Below are 13,002 nucleotides of genomic sequence, written 5' to 3'. Positions count from 1 at the left end.
ATGGACCTGCGGGATGCAGTTTTACATGCTTTGAAAAGTTAGACTCTTTGAAAATATTATTTATCTTTGTGGTGGCCTTTATTCGCTGCCGAATTGGTCGTATCTTTTTGGGTGATTGCTCAAAAAAAAACGAACTCCTTCGTATCGAGAAACCTTTCCTTTTGAGTATTCTTCTCATCTAATCTTCTTCTAGAGTCTAGAAACTCAAGGACCGCGAGATCATGCTTTCAAGATGTTTAGCCAATGACTATCGCATGTCGATAGTGTCCAGGATCCTTATCCGAGAAAGCCATTCCTTCCCCGTGCAGCAGGCAACGACATCTCCAACATCATCAGCTCCAAAAATTTCATGACCGATTCAACAGCCTTTTTACATGGATTCCACTTTCCAAATGACCCACCTGAACAGATCAAAACTTCGGCCCACTCGCACATGACATTGTCTTGTGCTGTGGTTTTCTCCTCTGCATTCCTTGCTGCGTGTGAAATTACGAAGACGTGTAGGCAGAGAAAGCAGCGAAAAATAGAACGCACAGCTCTCAAAGAGACTCAAATCGGATCCATCGCAAAAAGGCGACCACATCTCTCTGGCCGATAACCTCAAATAAGGAGAGATAGATCACGCAGCTGCTGCCGTGCGCATACGTGACCAGGCAACAACAACTTTGATACCTTCGACATCCACCCTCGATTCTAATCCTCATCTCCCCTTTACCGTCTCCTATCGTCCATACTTCAAATGTCTTTCATCAAATCCGCCCCCCGCCAAGCCCTCGACGCCATCCTCATCTCCTTCGGCCTCTGCCTCTGCATCCCTTTCCTGCTACGCTGCTGCGACGCGCTGTCTGACACTGTGAATAACCGCGAAGACCGGCGCCAGGTACGCATCACAGAGAACTCGGCGCAAGTGATAAGCCGGCCGAGAACTCGGCTGTTCTTAGATCCGCCGATATGCCCATCCCCCCAACTTGAAGACGAAGCGGTACGAGATAGCGATGACCAATCGAGTTTCCTAACGAAATTACCCCCGGAGGTTCGTCTACTGGTGTACGAGTACGTATTCAGCGGCGGCGTTCACGTCCGCATCACAACAACGGGGGGCGAGCATCCGAGGCCGCTGCTGAGGGGGCGGTGGTGTGGCCAGCCTGCTGATTACCCCGGGGTGTGTGAAGGGGGATGTGATGGACTCTCAAACGACTCGAGCATTCTCTCCCTCCCGCTCACGTGCAAGACAATGTACGTTCTCGTTCTACCCCTCCCCTTTCAGCCATCCCCTCCTCCCCCCCCAATCATGCTATAGCTATATCAAAACTCACAAACTCGGGTGGGTGATTCAGATACTCCGAGTCCATCGCGCTGTTGTACACTTGGCCCACCTTCCACCCCGCGGATGCCAACACGCTGCTATGGATGCGGGCGCGATTGCGTCCAGACCGGTTCCAAGCCATCCGCGCGCTGCGGCTGCGGTATGAAGTAAAGGCGTATATGCATAGCTTGTCGTTTCCTCGAATTACCATCGAAAACGCTGTGTGGGCTAGTTACGGCCACGAACTAGGCAATGCGCACGACTGGCGTCATGTGTGGGCCGTGATTGCGTCTATGCAGAGCCTCCGGCAGCTGTATGTTGCGGTGGTGCTGATTAAGAGGTATGAAAGGATTTGGAATCGTGAGGAGGCGGAGTTGCTGGAGGTTGTTGGGCGTGTTGTGCGGCCGGAGGAGTTTGTGCTTGTGCTGCCGTTCGCGAAGGTTCCGCGTGGAGTTCGTGGTAGGGATCTGGGGGCGTCGAGGTGTAGGGTTGTGGTGCCGCAGAGGGATGGGTGTGATGGGGATGAGCCTGAGGCGGGGATGTGTAGGATTCCGGCTACCGTATACTCTCGTATGTAGTATCGAGTGGCCGGTAGCATCGGTCCTCATTCTCATTTATGAAGAGAAAGGCTAAAAAGCACAACCCCCTCCCTGGTAATTCTCCTTCATCTCAGATTGGGCAAGTTCGAGCCGCGCACCTTTCATACGCCGTCTGAAATCCGACTACGTTGCTTATCAGACAGGTGATCCCGCTAGGGGTGGGTTTAGCCCACTTAGTAAGAGCATTGAATCAGCAAGATGTTCACCGCTAGGAGCAGTGATTGGAAAGACGAACATAGTAAGTGCTGAGTTAAGGAGAGTGAATCAAGGGCAGTGAGTTGAGGGGAATGAATTAAACGATTTACTTCACAAACTCGTTTGCAGTCGTGAAGTAAGTCGTGTAATTACGTACTGGCGTAAGCTATATGTGCCAAATAATTGAAGACGTTTAAGATGCGTTGGAGGTAGAAAGATGCATCTTGGAAACGGCGAGCGCTCATTGTACTCAATTTGAGCCTTCCCGGGGTATCTTGGTCATCTTTCAGCCGGCCAGATAGCTTGTTTGCTAAGCATAGAGAACAATATGGAATACGAATGCGTGTTGACTTGATATTCGAGAAGTGAATGCTGAGAGAAGTCGCAGCGGCCTTGACCACGTCATTAGCAGTGAATTAAGAAGAATCGAGTTATAATAGAGCATCAATATCTCAACTGCTGATACACGGACCTTATTAGTCTGAGATAGCTGGTAAGCTGGCGAGCGATAAAATTTGGCAAAAGTCTCGAAACTGGTGCGTTATTCGTTTTGATGCAAGATCGCCAACGTCCGGGCTTTGTACACTAAGAAGCTTACACACCACTGTGATAATAGCACTTAGTATCAATAATCCGAAAAGGCATGCCCTCCAACTGCAACCCCTCAATATCAGGATAGAGGATACTAAATAGTGCCTGCACCCCCTCCATATCTTCCTCTTCCTCCTTTTGAGTGAACCGCAGCCACGGCCACGGAGCCCAAGCCGTGAGATCAAACCTCCCCTTCGGCTTGATATCCTTCATAGTCTGTAGCAGCTTCACCCGTGACGAGATCTTCTTGAAGTAGCTGGTTTCAGTACTCAATTCGATGTCCAAATCTACCAGGCCCTCCATACCAGCCAGGATATCGCATGTCTGCTGCCAAGTCGCGAGGTCGTGTGGTGGCTTGGTCGGATTGGGGAGGTCTTCAAAGATGTCGATGTGAAAGAACCACAGGAGACGCAGCGTGGTGATGCGGTTGAAATGGTGTGGGAGAATGAAGGTGGAGAAATATGTGAGGGTATCTAGGTGTTCGATGCGGAAGGCGGTCTGGGAGTAGAGGACATCAATTGCTTCGGTGTAACTATCTCCAAGTCAGCAATTACTCTGGAGCTCTAGCTTCGGTGTTTGGCGGTTTGCATATCTTACATCTGCCTGCAAGTCTTTACCAATTGCGACAAGTTTGCGCCCGGTTGCACTTCAAGCGCATTCCCATAATTTCCTTCATATCCTGTGCACTTATGGAACCCCGTGTACACCGACAGCTGCTCTCCAGGTCCTCGGTGGTTGCTGCACGGCATGTTGCGTAGCCGTTTCTTGTACTGCAGGATATGTATCGGCCTGTCCTCGTCCGCAATCACGTATTCCCATATTATCTGTCTTATCTCAGCCGGCAGCTTGTTGAACAGCGCCGACTGTTTCTGGGCGTTTGTCTTCTGCCTGCGCCGCGCAAGGAAAGTCGGGGGTGGGAGGGGGATGCTCAGGGAGCGTTCGCGTGGCGGGCGTGTGAAGGAGGCGGCCATTCTTTCGCGCGGTGAACGGCCGCGCTCCTGGCGCTTCTCTTTAATGAATTTGAACATGATGGCTGGGGAATGGAGGGAGTTGATCAAAAAGTCAGGAAAGGTACGGAGAGGACGCCAAAAGGAGTACGGAGGCCGCCAAGGGGCCAACATGGTAGCAGCATAGCGGCGACGATGTGACTAGAGTCATGAACTGTTTAAGGCGTGTTTTAGTCCCATGCTGGATGGCGCCGGGAAGGTAGAGGCAACTCTTATCAAGAACACGATACATCTGCTCTCCAGGTGTAAGATCTCCATGATATACTTTTTCTATAGAAACAGGGTGCAGTAGGAAGCGAGAGTTGAGGTTGGCAAATGGTCCTCGACGAAGATCGCGGCAAAACCTTCCATTTCGACCCCTCCGATCTATCTATTCCGAGACGCGTCTCACGTCGCGTCTCTCCAACTTCTTCAACGTCTACCCACACACAAACTCAACCACAACACCAAAAACATGGCCGAAACAATGGAAGACACCATCATGGACACCGCCGACATCGAGCAAGAAACCCCGCCAGACGCCGTCTTCATGGCCCCCTCAATCCACACCTCCGACGTCCTGATCGGCCGCTCCTACGCCCACTACTCCCCAATCCCCTCCCTCATATCCGCCGACATGTCCACCGCCTGCGTCCTCGGCGTCGACGAAGCAGGTAGAGGCCCCGTCCTCGGTACAACCTCCCCCAAATGCCCTCCCTCTCCCACCGACCCCCAAAACTAACATAATAAACAGGCCCAATGGTCTACGGCCTCCTCTACCTCCCCCTCCCCCTGCACACCTCCCTCCTCGCCTCGACCCACCACTTCGACGACTCCAAAGTCCTCACGCCCCAGGTCCGCTCCGCCCTCATGCGCACCCTCTGCACGCCCGCCACCGACCTGCACGCCAGCTGCGGCTGGGCCGCCAAAGTCATGTCCGCGCGCGACATCGCGGCCGGCATGCTGCGGCCCGCCGGCGCCTACAACCTCAACGCGCAAGCCATGGACGCCACCATCGAACTCATCAAGGGCGTGCTCGCGCAAGGCGTCAACGTGGCCGAAATCTACATCGACACCATCGGCAGCCCCGCCGTGTACCAGCGCAAGCTGGAGCGGATCTTTCCGATGGTGCAGATCACGGTCGCGAAGAAGGCGGACTCGTTATATCCCTGCGTGTCGGCGGCGAGCGTGTGCGCGAAGGTGACGCGGGATGCGGCGCTGGAGGTGTGTGCGGAGGCTGTTGTTGGGGCTGGGGGGGAGGGCGGGTGGGGGAGTGGGTATCCGAGTGATGCGAGGTGTAGCGGGTGGTTGAAGCGGAGTATGGATCCGGTGTTTGGATGGGGGAGCGAGACGAGGTTTAGTTGGGGGACGGCGAAGGAGTTGTTGGAGACGAAGAGTGCGCCGTTGCGGGTGGAGTGGCCGGTGGAGGGGGAGGAGGATGCGACGAAGATGACGGATTTCTTTGCGGGGAGGGACGAGGAGGGGGAGGGGGATGAGTTGAGTAATTGGTATGGGAGGAGGGTGACTGAGGAGGTCTTCTAAGAAAGCGGCTTGAGATCGTTTTTGGATTCCCCTACTTGTGAGACTACGCTTTGAAGCATCATGTTGGGCTATCGCTGACGTATCGCCCACAGACACACGGCCTTCATGAGGGCGGTCAACGCCACTCCGTGCCAGCTCCTACCCGCAACCCGTGCATCCCAGACTCACCACCCCCTTCATTTCCATGTCTCACTTCCACAAAGAGCCAAAATACACTCACCCACCTGGAGCTCTCCTTATCCCCATTCCCAGCACAGCTTCTCAAAGTTCGTCAAGAGCCTCACGAGTCATCGAAGCTCGAGATCACTCACATCAAACCCAACCATGTCCGCACTCACATCCACCCTCCTCCTCCCCCCACCCAGCCGCCGCCCTCCCTCCCCGCCACGCATCTGCACCGCCGTTCCAATCTGCCACACCATCATCCCCCAATACGCCTGCGCGCACAGAGACCCTGTCAGACGGTACTGCGCTGCGGCGCTCCAGCTCTCAGATCCACCGACCCTCTGTGGCGTCCCTAAGGTGCAGACGATCCCGCTCCCGAATCGGAAGTGTCCGACCTGCGTTGCGAAGGCGAGAGCGCAGCGGCAGAGAGCGAGGGAGGTAGCGAAGGCAGAGAAAGCGAGATGCGAGGAAGAGGAGCAGGCGGAGAGGTTGAGGAGGGTGGAGGAGGATAAGAAGAAACGGGATTGATTGATTGAGTCATTCATTCGGGATTCGGACAGAGTGGAGCGTAGGAGACCAGGAGTTCAGGCGTTGAAAACGGGTTGGAGGTTGAAAGACTGGACCTACACCTCTAATCCAGGCCACAATGTATCCAATAAGAAGCTTTGAATGGCACAGCTTGAACCCTTATCCACCGCACGCGACATATTCCGAGATGCGGCGCCTGCATGCACCAGCTGGCTACGGCCAGCAATCGCGGAAGTACGTACCCAGGGCCGCCTAACCCAGTTGGGGGAGAGTCTCCTTCGGACCGAGCTTAAGGCAAGGGCCGGGTCGTCTCGTTGTTATGTTAGGTAGGAGTTGCGGGCGCTAGATAATGCAGCGCCGGTGAGCTGTTGGCGGGGGAATCTGGGGTTTGGGCGATCTCTTTTCACGTGCCGACGCGAACGACTCGGCTGTTGACGGTAAACAAGAACATCGAGCAATGGTTAAGCCGCAGACATATATCCAAAAAAGTGCAGCAAAATGATGAAGAGTGTGTCAATTGTCTATCCACTGCTCTTTCTAGTTCGTCATTTGATCCTATGTATCACATTTTCGTTCATTCCATGGCCAGAAGTAGAAGAAATTCGGCTGGTGATTGAAAGGGGGGCAATAAAAAGAAGAAGCTGCAACAACAAAAGCTAGTCCTTTGGTCACCCACTCAACTCCCCTCACTCACCCCTGCAAGCAGACTCGAGCTTGGAGAATTGATTCAGAGGTTGGATTTTTATCAGCCCTAGCTAAGAATCTAAGCGTTACCGTCGACCTTGGCAATGTAGACCAAGAGGTCGAGGACACGGCGGGAGTAGCCCCACTCGTTGTCGTACCAGGAGACGAGCTTGACGAAGTTTTTGTTCAGGGAGATACCGGCCTTGGCGTCGAAGATGGAGGAGCGGTTGTCGCCGCAGAGATCAGTCGAGACGACTTCGTCCTCAGTGTAGCCGAGTATGCCTGTGGTAAGTTAGTATGCATAATATAACAGGGGGTATAACATGGCGTACCCTTGAGGTTTGTCTCGGACGCCTCCTTGATGGCGGCCTTGATCTCGTCGTAGGTAGCACCCTTCTCAATGCGGACAGTCAAGTCCACAACCGAGACATTGGCGGTCGGCACACGCATCGACATGCCGGTGAGCTTGCCGTTGAGGTCGGGGATGACCTTTCCGACGGCCTTGGCGGCACCAGTGCTGCTGGGGATGATGTTTTGGGCAGCAGTGCGGCCTCCACGCCAGTCCTTGGCCGAGGGGCCATCGACGACCTTCTGGGTGGCAGTGTATGAGTGGACGGTGGTCATGAGACCCTCGATGATGGTGAACTTGTCGTGGATGACCTTGGCGAGGGGTGCCAAGCAGTTGGTTGTGCAAGAGGCATTGGAGAGGACTTCGATGTCGGACTTGTACGTCTCGTTGTTCACACCCATGACGAACATGGGGGCGTCGGCGGACGGAGCAGAGATGACAACCTTCTTGGCGCCACCCTTCAAGTGAGCCTTGGCCTTCTCGGTGGTGGTGAAGACACCGGTCGACTCAACGACGTAGTAGGCGCCGGTCTCGGCCCACGGGATGTTGGCCGGGTCCTTCTCCATGTAGAACTTGATGGTCTTGCCGTTGATGACGAGGTTGGAGCCCTCGACCTTGATCTCGCCCTTGAACTGGCCGTGGGTGCTGTCATACTTCAGCATGTAGGCCTAGAACGGTGTTAGTGCCATTCTGTTTTTGATCACCGTGAAGAGGTTTAGGTCTTCTTCTCCATTCTCCCACCGAAAGCGTGTAGTATGAGGGTGCTTACAGCGTAGTGTGGCTCGATGAAAGGGTCGTTGACGGCGACGATATCGACATCATTGTGCTCGATGCTAGGAATGCGGGGTTAGTTGGAGCCTTCTAGTTGACGACCGGGAGATCGGATCGTGGAGGGGATAGACAACTTACGCATTACGGAAGACGATTCTGCCAATGCGACCGAAGCCGTTGATTCCGACCTGTGATGGGTGTCAGAGAAGAAAGACGTGGTGAAGATTATCAGGCCATGTTTACCTTGACAACCATGATGGCTCTGGAAATCGGCTGAGAGAGCTGTTAGCATGTGAGGGACAGAGGGTGGAGACGAGCGTACCAGTTATTAGGGTAATTGGAGGAAGATGTGTGTTTGAGAGTTGCAATTGGGATGGTGGATGGGAGAGGAGAACGAGAGAATGCGTTGGGCGGCTGGTGGGGTGTATAAGTAGCTTCAGACTATTATCGGCGGGGGAACCACGTGATACAGTCACTGCGAAACAACCTGGGAACGGCAGAAAAAGCAGCCAGATTGGCAGATAGAGCGCCGCGTCGCAGGCTGCCCGCTCTTCCGGCCGTTCTGAAACCTTCCTTCATCCTCGGACGAGCGTGGTGCTGTGCAGGATGCCGACTTCACCCGGACAGCTTTCCGGACCGCTGTGCTCTTAACAACTGCATTCCCGAGCATTTGAGCTGTCGGCAATGTCCCATATTCCACACATATTCTCCTCTCCGACTGTGTGTCCCCTCAACTGCAGCGGCGGCCTCCCCACCAAAGCGCTGTACGATGATGCAGCTAGCCACGGCCGCGCGAGGCAAAAGAACATCAGCTCAGGCTTACGAAGTCGGCTTTTGCGCGTCGCCTGATCGAACGCAACGTCGCATGCGTGGGATGCTATGGCAACGATGAGATATTGCCGCAGTGCTGAGCGCGGGCGAGGCTTTCCAGGCCGGTCAGCAGAGACTCGGCCAACGCAGCACTGCTGAAGAAGCAACTGGCGCGCAGAAACAAAACCCTCGCGCCAAGTGGGTGTACTGCATCGCGGCGAGAGACTGGCCAGTCCGCGGCCGGGAGGGTTGATATGGCCGCGGCGAGTCTGGGACTGCTCATCACCGCCTTTGTCACACGACGGGCGACGGCCGAGGGCGCTTCAGGCCAGTACCTGCGTCGGATCTGGTGATGCCTGTAGGGCTGCTCGTGAGACGTTGAGGATGGGGCTGGGAGAGTTGCGCAAGGCTGAGGACAAAGTGGCGTCAGACTCCACCGCGCCCAAATTGCGGCATGCCGATTGGTCGGGCCGAGCTCCAGCTCCAACGTCGAGTCCCAGCGAACGGGGCCGAGCGTGGGTTGAGCAGCTTTCACTTGGGCGTTCCCAGCTATATGGATTGAGCCCCCAGTGAGCTGCAGCTGCTCCTGTTGCTTTCAAGGCCGCGCTCCTCAATACTATGCCTTCTTTGACCGGCAAACGCGCCCACTGCCTTGCGGCACTGCCGAGCTGCGAAGAAATGGGGGATCTGTGCAATCTCCTGCCCCTGATTGGCGGAACCAGCTCCTGGTGGTTCGATGCAAAGTGTCACGTGACAGCTCCGTTTTTTGCCAAGGTGCCGGCTTTCCCTCAACCTCACCACACCTCGTCCTCCTGAGCCCCGTCACCACGTCCCCCGACACCAATTGGCACCAGCAGTGCCCGCGACCGGCCCTCTCTTCCTTCCTTTAGCTTGTCTCTGCCCCTCTCCACTCCCTCGCCCGCTATGCTGCGCTCCTCGCTCATCCGAGCTTCGACGAGCTCGGCTGCCGTCATCCCATCGGCCGCGACACGTCAAGCCGTGCGTTTCTCGCGCCCTGCCTCCCTCGTGTGCATCAAGCAGCAGTCTCGCAAGGTCCATGCCGTCTCGAACCCGACACTCGCCAATATCGAGAAGCGGTGGGAGGACATGCCGCCGCAGGAGCAGGCCGATTTGTGGATGACCCTTCGGGACCGGATGAAGGCCGACTGGAACGAGTTGACCCTGCAGGAGAAGAAGGCTGGTGCGTAGTACATTTTCTGGGGGCATTGGGGAGATGCGGATGGTTTTTGGCGCGGGGCGTCATTTTCGACGTCCTGGTGCCTGCAGCTGTTCGGCAACTACGTGCCTGGAGACTAGAATATCGAAAACTCACCATTCAATAGCCTACTGGATCGCCTTTGGCCCCCACGGCCCCCGCGCTCTTCCACCTCCAGGCGAGACCACCAAGGTTGTTCTATACACATTCCTCGGTGTTGTTGCATCAGGGGTCCTGTTCTGGGGCACCCGATACTTCGCTAACAATGAGGTACCGCGGACCATGACCAAGGAGTGGCAAGAGGCATCAGAGGAGTACCTGAAGGTGCGATATATCCGCTCAATGCGACAACCCACGAGAAAGCGAAAATTAACCTCCTCCAGGCACAAGGATCCGAACCCATCACCGGCTACAAGGGCATGCTCGTCCAAAGCAAACCCGGCCCCAAGGGCCAGTTCGACGAGGACGACGAGTAGAGCGGTATTAGTGGATTTTTGCAACACACAAGCACCCTTTCCTAGCGTCAACTGCCCTTCTGATGATGCGTGTATCAAAGGTGGGATCCAGCGCAGGCACACACCCCTGAGTGGCCTTTGTCATATTAGTTTGCCTGTGTACAGAATCTTAGAGGCTTTTTGGAGTTTCGCTGCTCTCTTCTGCGTGCGTGTTCTGCTGTTCAGCCTCCCCGCTCTGATCACCAAAGCCTGTACGTCAGGCGCTAGCAATATACTCACATGTCATCTCAAGCTCGGATATCCCATTGGATTCTTGCGATCTCATCACTCTAGGACCGTTCATCTCCGAGAATTTTATGAGCCCGGACACAGCATGGACGTCAGATGCTGTCAATACACTCACATGCCAATCAAAGCTTGCACTCCTAGTTACGCAAATGGACCCCTTGACGCGAAAATCTCCCCCAAGCGATTCCTCTCCCTCCTATCAGCGTCAGGCAGCGTCGAATTCAGCTCGCTATCACACATCTACTGAAGCCTAAACGTCACCATGATATTTACACTCTCGCCGTCACCGATTTTCGTCCCCCTCTTTCCAAAAAACTGACCAATAGATAAAAAACGTAGGCATCAGGTATCATTCACATCGTCACATGCCCCCGAAACATAGAACGCCAAATACCGCGAACTCTATCACACTTGTCTAGAAGCACAGACATCAAAATCATCAAGCCTGTCACAGGCCTCTGAAAACCGCCCTCCTGACCCTCCCAACCCCTCCGTCTCTCTCGTTTCTAGCCAATCCGCATCCTCCCTTACCACCGTCCCCCCTCCGACCACCGATCCTTCCCTCAGTCTTCCGACGCGGAATCCCACCGCGCCCTCACCGCAACATCTCAACGTATCAAAACCCTCCCCTCCGCCGCGTTGGTGCAACACAGCTCGGAGCTTGACGGCGGGAGCGTCATACCGCTCTTTCATTCTCCACGAAATGGACACGAAAGTAGGACTAGGTAGGGAAATACCGGAAGAGGTAGGCATGTGAAGGGGTTAGTCAGCGGAGGCAGCTGGGAGGGTGATGGAGGGTATAAGAGAAGGGTCTCCCCCGAGAAGTTTGGTTCTGCAGAGGGAGGTGGTTGGGGGAGTTGGGTGGGTTCACTAAACACGACCAGGACACGTCTCCATGGAGTTGGGGACTTGGGGGATTCGGGGGTTTGAACATGTTCGTAAGAGGCTACCATGGTGTGTTTGGGGACTTCGACTCTAGTTGGTCGTCGGAACGATGGGTGGGGTGGGGTGGGAGTGGTGGATCAAAATACAAACAGATGGAGACCAACTATGGTGGGTTGGGGACGAGTGGTGGTGCAAAATTGATGTTGTTGGTGTCAATGAGAGGGGTGGAGCGGTGCACCTCATGTTGATGATGTGGTTTATGGTGGGTGCGGAGTTGGGTCTACGCCAACAACTATCCGACACAGAAGCGCATGGAGCTGGAGGGCTTTGAAGGCGGACGCAAAAGGTTTCTATGGCTGGGGGGGGAGTGGTTGATCAAAACGAAAGCGGGAGAACTATAGGGAGTGGGATGCGGGGGTTTTTTGCTAACAGCATTATGGGATTAGCTTATAAGGGCTGGGCACTTGAAAATCGCGAAGTAATGGCCGATGGCTAGGGCGAGCGGTTGATCAATACTACCCTGAGAAACGTACGGAATGGTCGGTGGGAGTCGGGCAGCTTGCCAAAATGTTGAGTCTGAGCTGTCTATGGTTGCTTAGGCCGTTTCGGCATCTCAACGCAATGGATGAAGGGCTAGGATGGAGTCATCTATCGAAAGCACAGAGCGTGGGGGGGCAATGGTGGTTGCGATTTCGTCATCACTACTGTTGAAACCTATGGCACGATGGCAGGCGGTGTGTGTTTAAAGAAGCGATGTGCTATCCGTACATGGCGCGGTTGGGGACCTCAGCTCTTGAGATATTTACGGATGGCTCGGGAGAGCGGTCGATCAACATCCTGTGGTACCACTCGTAGCCATTGGTGTGGCGTTGGAGTGTTCTTCAAAAACGACAGTATCGAGCCCTGCTTGGCAGTTCAGCTTCGTAGTGAACGATGCACAACACCTGGGGTGGAGCGGTTGACCAGAGAAAACACGTTCGTAAGACTAGTTGATGGTGAGTGGAAAGTCTGAGTGTTCTTCAATACGCGATACACTTCTCATACATATGCTCTGGGACTTCAGCATTGCTGTACCATGGGAGTTTCTCTCGCGGTATTTAGTGTGTCGGTTGATCAAAAGCAAATACCGGGTCCGCTAATGTGGTGTGTGCTCCCAGCAGTAGTGTTTGCCATTTTGGGATCAAAATCCGTACAGCAACCGGCGAAGGGTGTGCCTCCGGGATCTTTGCTCTGTACGTTGACTGAAAACATTGTCGCTGCCATAAATGCCATGGTGTGTGCTCTGGAATCTGGTATTAGCCATTTTGGGATCGAAACTGTGTACTGCAAGAGCTATGAGTATGCCAATTGGATCGTTGGTGGAACTTTTGACCAAGAATGCCACGGCCGGCATTGACATGTTGTGTGATCTAGATCTGGTGTTGGCCAATGTGGGATCGAATGGGTCTTCCAATTTAGGCCACTCGGGAGTGAATTTACCAGATTTTTGGTGGAGCGGTCGATCAAAGATCAAAACGGGGCTGCAGGAAGCTAGTAGGTGTTTCGAGTCTGGTATTGATTTCGTTCTCGAAGGTCTTCGCTAGACGTCAAGTCTATAGAGGATATGTCTCCTCCTCGCCCGGCATCTCGGGA

The 13,002-nt window shown here is 54.5% G+C and overlaps 6 protein-coding genes across 6 annotated transcripts; 4 read left to right on the top strand and 2 right to left on the bottom strand.

Moving 5' to 3' along the window:
- Positions 1-739: 739 nt before the first annotated feature.
- Positions 740-1,884, top strand: BDZ99DRAFT_475677 (uncharacterized protein; the record flags this gene model as incomplete). Its single annotated transcript, XM_033722006.1, has 2 exons — positions 740-1,236; positions 1,338-1,884. 2 exons carry the CDS (start codon positions 740-742, stop codon positions 1,882-1,884), a joined length of 1,044 nt encoding a protein of 347 aa, XP_033577760.1.
- Positions 1,885-2,219: 335 nt separating this feature from the next.
- On the bottom strand, positions 2,220-3,885 carry BDZ99DRAFT_462114 (uncharacterized protein). Its single transcript, XM_033719763.1, has 3 exons — positions 3,289-3,885; positions 2,573-3,223; positions 2,220-2,492 (listed from the first exon to the last, which is right to left on the bottom strand). The coding sequence occupies exons 1-2, from the start codon at positions 3,660-3,662 to the stop codon at positions 2,695-2,697; spliced, it is 903 nt and encodes a 300-aa protein (XP_033577759.1). The 5' UTR covers positions 3,663-3,885; the 3' UTR covers positions 2,220-2,492; positions 2,573-2,694.
- Positions 3,886-3,950: 65 nt separating this feature from the next.
- Positions 3,951-5,219, top strand: BDZ99DRAFT_508276 (ribonuclease HI large subunit; the record flags this gene model as incomplete). Its single annotated transcript, XM_033724312.1, has 2 exons — positions 3,951-4,369; positions 4,432-5,219. The coding sequence occupies exons 1-2, from the start codon at positions 4,153-4,155 to the stop codon at positions 5,217-5,219; spliced, it is 1,005 nt and encodes a 334-aa protein (XP_033577758.1). The 5' UTR covers positions 3,951-4,152.
- A 324-nt stretch (positions 5,220-5,543) lies between these two features.
- On the top strand, positions 5,544-5,912 carry BDZ99DRAFT_519470 (uncharacterized protein; the record flags this gene model as incomplete). The annotated part of the gene is made up of 1 exon (XM_033725422.1): positions 5,544-5,912. The coding sequence occupies one exon, from the start codon at positions 5,544-5,546 to the stop codon at positions 5,910-5,912; it is 369 nt and encodes a 122-aa protein (XP_033577757.1).
- Positions 5,913-6,675: 763 nt separating this feature from the next.
- Positions 6,676-7,971, bottom strand: BDZ99DRAFT_475674 (glyceraldehyde-3-phosphate dehydrogenase; the record flags this gene model as incomplete). Its single annotated transcript, XM_033722005.1, has 5 exons — positions 6,676-6,878; positions 6,929-7,613; positions 7,715-7,778; positions 7,855-7,904; positions 7,960-7,971. The coding sequence occupies 5 exons, from the start codon at positions 7,969-7,971 to the stop codon at positions 6,676-6,678; spliced, it is 1,014 nt and encodes a 337-aa protein (XP_033577756.1).
- Positions 7,972-9,450: 1,479 nt separating this feature from the next.
- BDZ99DRAFT_385983 (mitochondrial cytochrome c oxidase-like protein subunit V) lies at positions 9,451-10,218 on the top strand (the record flags this gene model as incomplete). The annotated part of the gene is made up of 3 exons (XM_033715455.1): positions 9,451-9,727; positions 9,870-10,066; positions 10,126-10,218. 3 exons carry the CDS (start codon positions 9,451-9,453, stop codon positions 10,216-10,218), a joined length of 567 nt encoding a protein of 188 aa, XP_033577755.1.
- Between the last annotated feature and the right edge of the window lie 2,784 nt (positions 10,219-13,002).

This window comes from Mytilinidion resinicola, assembly GCF_010093595.1.
Source record: "Mytilinidion resinicola strain CBS 304.34 unplaced genomic scaffold BDZ99scaffold_8, whole genome shotgun sequence".
Lineage (NCBI taxonomy): Eukaryota > Fungi > Ascomycota > Dothideomycetes > Mytilinidiales > Mytilinidiaceae > Mytilinidion > Mytilinidion resinicola.
Note: the sequence above shows the minus strand (reverse complement) of the source record. Positions and strands in the feature narration are given on the sequence as shown.

What these genes read in the sequence shown, in the direction of transcription:
- BDZ99DRAFT_462114 (XM_033719763.1), bottom strand. Translation starts at nt 3,662, where the DNA reads ATGGCCGCCTCCTTCACACGCCCGCCACGCGAACGCTCCCTGAGCATC. An exon ending in GTAAAGACTTGCAGGCAGAT is followed by an intron (nt 3,224 to 3,288) that starts GTAAGATATGCA and finishes ACTTGGAGATAG; the next exon opens with TTACACCGAAGCAATTGATG.